Genomic DNA, 7,500 nt, shown 5'->3' on the forward strand with positions numbered 1-7,500 from the left:
CCGGGTCATACTGGCTCATACTGGGTGGGCTGCCTGTGGAGGTCATCTGCAGACCAACCAGTTGCTCCGTTGAATCAATAACGTGTGAGGAAGAGACACAGTACTGCACCCCCCCCCCCCCCCCCTCCCGCCCCCCCACCGAAACAAAAACGGTGGTCGTAAATACATCAAGACTCCATTTGGTCAAGCGTGGTAGACAGGGATCAAAGTAACACTTGTTGCGGTCCACTCTGGCCTGTCAGTGTTGACTTAAAGAGAGACGTTACGTTCATCCCCGGTGAAATGCTGACTTATGCAATTGCCGTGTCCGTTGGCTGTTTATCAGCGTTACCACGCAGGTCTTTGGGGTTATACAGCTCACTCTGACCCGTCAGAATCAGCGCTGGGTGCAGCTGTTTGCTTTGAGCTCATGTGTTCGGTTCGGAACACACACCTTCCGGTTCCCAAGTGAACGCCGCTCAAAGGAGCGACGCGTGTGTCCACTGGGAGCTGCCCAGCGAGTCCACACATCTTCTCCGGCGGATGCCTGGACGCTGCCCAGTACAGAACACACAAGATTGAAAATTCTGGAACTATCCTGGAAGATTCTCAGCACAGACACCATTTTTCCTCAGCGTCATTTGAAGTCCCTAAAAGAGCCCACCTGCACGGTTCGGTTCTAATGCTTAGCCGGTCCGCATTTAGTACCGATCCGCTCTCTCTAGTCCAACATGCGACTGCTTGCCCTTCCCTACCATGTTGTTATTTATTCCGTTCTTCGGACGCCCCTATTGGTTGGCTGTGTCTCCTTGTTTGTCCTCGTTGTCTCACCTGTGTTCAGTAGTTAATTGGGCACACCTGTAACTCAGTGTGTTCTTGTCAGCCCCGTCGGGCAGGTTTCAGCGCGCCAGTTACGCTACTGGTTCCAGTTACGCTACTGGTTCTGGAGCTCAGCTTTCAGTTTCTCCCTGCTTCTCCAGCGGGGCGTCAGGTCTTTCTGTAGATGTCCTTACCCTCCCTCTGTGTGTGTGTGTGCCTTTTTGTGGGTCTGTGTGTGTGTTTGTATGTTTGCGTGCGCGTGTGTTTGTGCACGTTTGCGTGTGTATGTGTGTGCCTTCGTGTGTGCGTGTCAGTGTGTGTGCGTGTGTGCTTGCGCGTGTGCGCGTGTGTGTGCCTGTGTGTGTGTGTGTGCGTGCTTGCGTGTGTGTGTGTGTGTGCGTGAGAGGACAGTGTGGGTTTTGACGGCTGACTCCTGGAGACAGGTGAAATCGTACCACAGCAGGACCCTTCCTCTGAACTCAGCCCCAACATCTGGTTAGAGATCAGCCACAGGATATTGCACTTCCAGGCCCCACGCACACGCACACACACACACACGCACACACACACACACACACACACACGCGCACGCACACACACACAAACCTCAAGGGAAGAGTAAACCGTCCTAAAACACATAGCCACCGTAAACCCCAGAACACCAGACCTCTCAGGGTTCTGTCTGTTCGTCTGTCCGTTTGTCCGTCCGTCCCGTGGCACGACGACACCCAGCGAGGTATTAATGAGCGGCTGCCGGCCTGGGGGCCTGGCGTTGGGGTGGGGGGGGGGGCTAGGAGGGTTTACACCTTGGATTGATGGCTCACCACGCAGCAGAAGGGGGGGAGAATCTCAGACACCCTCATCGGGGTCACTTTACGACTCTTCCTCTCGCTTGCCGCCTTTTTAAGTTCAGAGGAACTCCGGTGTCGTGAGTTAACATAAATCCAACTGTCAGCGTTAGCTTGTGTTTGCATCTGTGTGTCTCCCCCCCCTCTCCCTCCTCCCACCGCCACCCCCCTCCCCCGTTCGTTGGCGTTGCCGACTTTATATCAAGTCGCTCCCTCTTTTTATATATTTTCTTTACGGGATGGCTATTATTCAAAGGAGAATAGGTGTTAGACCCGAAACATAAATTGCGGCAAGCGAGGGCCGCTCGCCGATGGCGAAGGAATTGACTAGGCGCCGCCGTGTGATTTCACCGCGGAGCGCCGTGACCTTTCGCTTCGGAGACTCAACTCATTAGTTTGGCTGACAAGGTGCCGGCGCCATAACTCAGGAAACAGGAAGCCGGTTAGCGGAGCCCGGCTAGCCGTACGCGGTGATGAGGCAAACGGCTAACTCCTGAGAGCCCAACCCACCTGAACGGCAGGGGAGATTTGTTAGCTCGACGCGGGGGAGGGAGAGCGGGGGGGGAGATGTTAATGCGGGTCTCCGTGATAGCACCGGTCGTAACCCTTCAGAGGAATATTCCATATTCTGCGTATTTATTCGCCGCTTTTGTGGCCCCTGCAACATTATTTGAGTTATTTTTTTAACGGGAATGAGTGCGGGAATGCTGGGAAAAAAAAGAAAGGAGAAAGTAAAAATCTGAGGGATGAGTTCTGGGCTGGGATGATGTTGGAGGCAAGGATAATTAATCAGAACCAAAAACGGGATGAAGCAGGATTTTCTCTGCACTGGCGAGGGTTTAGACGAGCAGAGTTCGTTGAACTACTTGTTCTGTGTTTCATTTAATCATAGCTGCGTAAAGGAGGGGGTCAGGAGCCCATCTTTCAAGAATAATATACATTTTATATGAAGTGTTGTTGTTTATATCGTCAATAATTTTGCGGCTATAGGGTTCTGTCAATGTAAATGTGAAATGTAAATGTGAAACGTAAATATGAAATGTAAATGTGAAATGTAAGGGTTATAATAAAACTTGCAGTCGGACTGGTAGTCAGCAACAAAAAACGTTTACTTCGAAAATGAACTTGTTATATAGTGTCTAATGACCTTAAAACTGTAAAGGTAAAACACACATTTGTCAAACCAACTTCTGTGCCGGCCATATCCTTATGTATCTAATCAGTATTCACAGGTCTCATCCACACATGAAAGTGACCCTGATAGCCCCTGGCACATATGTCAACATGAAACACAAGAGTGAGTATAGGAGATGATGCACTTAGCATAGCTATGCATGCTAAAGTCTTTTAAAACTAACTTTAGCATGATTTGATGCATATGTGCTGCGGTTGCCTCATCCGATCACTCCTCTTATCCCCCAGCTGAGTTTTAACAGCTCATCCTTTACAAGCTTTCTTAGCAACGGGTCCAAAAACAAAACAACACCCTGAGCCGTGTGCTGTTGAAGTGCGCCGAGCGCGATGGCACGCCGGCTCAAGGAAAGCTAGCTAAAGTGAGTGCCAGTGGCAGTCTTTTAAACGGGCCGGGGCTCTTTGAAGGCTGTTTGCGTTGCTCTCAGCCACCATTCAGCGGGCCGCTGTGGGAAAGGACTCCAGTGAAGTGACAGGATAAGGCCTCTGAACAAACAGCCGCCGACTCTCCCCCACACAATGCCTCGCCAGAGGTGGGGAGGAGAGAGGAGAGGGGGGGGGGGGGGGGGGGCTGAGAAGTTAGTTGTCTTAAATAACCTTATTGTAAGTGACGCCTTTGTTAGTCATTATGCAGAGATGAATCATTGTGTGGCTTTTCAAACCCCCCTGCCCCTCCCCCCCAACAGCCAGCAGTGGGAGGTAACAGCTCATTAAGCATCAAGCGGAGCTATTCACCCACTCTGGCCGTTGTGAGCCACTGCCAGTAAACCCACTATGTATATAGTTTGTTTAAAGATCGGATTGTTGGATTGGGGTTTTTTTTGCAGCAGGTTCCTGAATATCGTGTTGTTGTTGTTGTTGTTGTTGTTGTTGGTGTTGCCGCCGACGAGGAGAGGGTTGGAGAGGGAGCTGAAACGAGATATTTGCTAATTATAATGCAAATAGATTATGGAGAATGAAACTATTGAGTTGCTAGTTGAAGCCCTATGTGAGGATAACCATATGTTACCTAACACATTAGCATATACGCTTCTCAAAGTTCGGCCCTTCAGTTAAGTTTGTGTGTGTGTGTGTGTGTGTGTGTGTGTGTGTGTGTGTGTGTGTGTGTGTGTGTGTGTGTGTGTGTGTGTGTGTGTGTGTGTGTGTGTGTGTTTGTTTGTATTTGTGTGTGTAGGGTTTACTTGCTCCGTCACACCTGTTGTGTGACTTGTGGCACCGGGGGCAGTAACTCCACCCCTGTCGCCTCAGCAGAAGGTGTTCCCCAGTTGTCCCCATTTGACTACGTGTCCTGACTGGGCTATGTTTGTTTGTTGAGGCAATCGCTTACACAATACATTCCTGGAGGATTGAATTCTGCCCACAAAGGGAACTTTGACGACCGTCGCAAAATACGTCATTAAATATGTTGTTAATATATTTCTTAACTACCTTATTTTTTGGGCTTATTTTTTTAAGTCTTGTCTTTGTGTATTTTAACCCCTGGGACTAAACTCAAACGGTTAAATAAAGTGGCTTCAAATCCATGCTGCTCAACATCACAAGTGTTTGTGTGTGTGTGTTTGTGTGTGCATGTAAGTGTATCTGTGTGTGCGTTTGTATGTGTGTGTGTGTGTGTGTTTGTGTGTGGGAATATGCGTGTGTACGTGTATGTGTGGGCATGCGTGTGTATGTATGTGTGTGTTTGTGTGTATGTATGTATGTGTATGTGTGTGTGTGTGTGTGGTTGTAGGTGCACCTGTGTGTGTTTGTTTATGTGTTTGTGTATGTGTGTGTGTGCGTGTGTGTGTGTGTTGTTCTCTGTGTATGTATGTTTGTGTGTATATGTGTGTGTGAGAGTATGTGTGTGTGTGTGTGTTAGCTATTCCTAAAGCCACACGGCCACTGTGGCTTTAAGGATCAGCCACTGTTCTTTTAAGTCGGTGAGCCGCAAAGTCTCGCTGAATGGCGTCGAAGGAAAGGTCAACAGTCAAATAAACTGTGATGACATGCAAGGCGAGAACCCCCCCCCCCCCCCCCCCCCCACCAACCCCGTTAAATACCCCTAACCCCACCCCCCTCCCCCAGCCCCTAAACCCCTCCCCCACCCCCTACTCCAACCCCCAAAACCCCGGCCCCTTAACCCCGACCCCTACCCCACCCCCTACTCCGATCCCCCTTACCCTGCCCCCCCTAACCCCAGCCCCCCTTAACCCCACCCCCAAAACCTCACTGTAAGGAACACATCAAAATGTGTTCCTTAAGACGTGATGTCGTGTCCACACACACGCTGTTTATTTAGGGGACACGTATCCACCATTACCGCGGAGAACGTTGACGGACAAATCTCAAAATAAACGGGCACGTTTTTCTCCCAGCGTATACTTAACTTAATGAATGGATCACCCTCCTTTGTCTAAGTCACCCCCACCCCCCCCCCATCCCAAGATAAACCTACTGCGTGTGAGGAGGAGGAATGCGATGGGGCGAAAAAACATGGCGGGCGTGGGCTCGTAATTCACGATGAACTCTTCATTATGTCCTTGTTGTTGTTGTTGACGTTCCAGGAGACTCCATCTTCGTCACCATGGAAACCTCCGCCTCCACCGGCAGCGAGAGGAAGGACAAGATGGACACGAGTGGCTTCGGTGACCTGAAGAAGCCGTCCCCCTCGCTGACGAGAGGTAAAGCCGCTTCAGATGCACATCGATAGTACATGTCTATGTATATTTATGTATATGTACGGTACATCAAACAAGGGCCGAAACCTAAAAGTCCCTTGGCTCTTGCACGGCCCCTGTGTGTGTGTGTGTGTGTGTGTGTGTGTGTGTGTGTGTGTGTGTGTGTGTGTGTGTGATCGTGGACCCTGGCCGCTGTGATATACATTTCAAAGAAGGATGAAAAAAAATAACTAGAAAGGCCATCTTGGGAGTCGGTGGTCTCACCGGCCCCTCCCCCTGCGGGCCCCGGTCAGGAGACGCAGCACGCCTGCCGCCGAGATCACTGACAGCGGTCATGTGATGAGAATGCTAACATGGAAGCTAGGTTTCAGAAAAGTGCATAATTAATTCGGAGGGGAGGCCTGCAGGAGCCTCTGTGTGTGTGACCGTGTGTGTGTGTGTGTGTGTTTGTGTGTGTGTGTGTGTGTGTGTGTGTGTGTGTGTGTGTGTGTGTGTGTGTGTGTGTGTGTGTGTGTGTGTGTGTGTGTGTGTGTGTGGTTGAGTTTGGATGAGTTATTTTTTAACACCCGTCAACGCTGATGAGTAGGTGAGTTGAGACTGCGACAGGTGGGAGAGAGTGAGGGAGATAGATAGAGAGGGGGAGAGAGGGAGAGAGCAAGAGAAGAGAGAGAGAGAGAGAGAGAGAGAGAGAGAGAGAGAGAGAGAGAGAGAGAGATAGTTCTGTTGTTGAACTAAATGAGGAGTAGCAGTAAGGCGAGTGGAGGGCAAGCGAGGTAGGGACAAGAGAAGCAGAGAACAAGGCGTGCGCGCGAGAGAGAGAGAGACAGTGTGTGTGTGCTGTAGAGAGCGCTCCATGTTTAAAAGATGTCAGGGCTGCGTGTGCAGCGTGTGCATAATGAGGTGGAGGGACCTGCCGGTGTTTAAAACACGCTGAACGCCGCTACAAAACGAGTGTGGGCGAGGGACGCCCGTCACACTCACACACGGCGCCGGAGCCCGGGCTGACGGGAACCTTTGAAATGGAAATGTTCACCGGGGTTGGTTTAGCGACGCGCTCACTAATTCATGAAGGTGCGCGAAGGGCCGTCGACGTCGGCGTTCAGGGCCCATGAAGCACAAAGCAGACATTTTGGTTGTGGTTTTTGGTCCTTCTGTTTGAGGGTGAATCGCTCTGGGTGTCGGTTTGAGACGGTTGGAGTTCACACGGTTCATGAACTCAAACGGGATTTAATCGGGACTTGTCTTCTTGAAGTCGGAAAATACACTTTTTGATTTATTTTATATTGTTGTTGGTCATCGTTTGAAGTTCGAAGTTAGATTGAGAACAGATCATCGGTTTCTCTCTGGGCTGTCCGCAGTCCGTGTTAAACCTGCTTGTGTTCTCGACCCGCAAAACACAAACCAAACCTGTCGCTTCGGGCTTCAGGGAATTTTAGAATTTCACAAAACTTAAATCAGACACATGATCCAGCAGATCATGTGTGGCTTTCCAACCAATGGGATCACAGCTATGGCCTGTAATTCAAACAGTTCAACCACCATACCTCCTGGTTAGGTTGTTTCGCTTCTCTTGTCCTAAGGAGAGAGAGGGGAAGGCAGGACATGAGAACGGAGAGAGAAGGGGGATGGAGAGAGAGAGAGAGGGGGAATAGAGCGAGAACGAGGGGAAGGGAGGGAGGGAGGGGGGGGGGGAGGGTGGGACATGGGGAGGGAGGGGGAGTCGGTGAACGCGTGGCTGAGAGGTGTCAGCGAAGGTGAGATGAAAGCTGTGTTTAATGAGTTTGAAGGGCCATGTTCGTACCGCCGGTGTACTGAAAGCCATTGGCTACAAAAAAAAATAAAAGAAGAAAAAAAATGTGATGGAGAGACATGGGCCTGGGTGAACTCACCAGGGTCCAGGTTGATGGTTCAGTGTTTTTCATTATTAATAGTGACACGCTCGCGCATTACGGGGGGAGCACGGTGACGGAGCGACCGCACACACAATCAGCTAGCACTACGAGTGG

The 7,500-nt window shown here is 50.4% G+C and overlaps 1 protein-coding gene across 1 annotated transcript in view; it reads left to right on the plus strand.

Moving 5' to 3' along the window:
- LOC115542398 (zinc finger protein GLI2) overlaps nt 1-7,500 on the plus strand; it is a 64,759-nt gene that overhangs the window by 5,084 nt on the left and 52,175 nt on the right. Inside the window, exon 2 of the mRNA XM_030354663.1 lies at nt 5,381-5,497. Coding sequence (XP_030210523.1) covers nt 5,401-5,497 — 97 coding nt within the window. The 5' untranslated portion in view covers nt 5,381-5,400. The remainder of the gene's footprint in view (nt 1-5,380; nt 5,498-7,500) is intronic.

This window comes from Gadus morhua, chromosome 4 (genome assembly GCF_902167405.1).
Source record: "Gadus morhua chromosome 4, gadMor3.0, whole genome shotgun sequence".
In the NCBI taxonomy this organism is placed as follows: Eukaryota; Metazoa; Chordata; class Actinopteri; order Gadiformes; family Gadidae; genus Gadus; species Gadus morhua.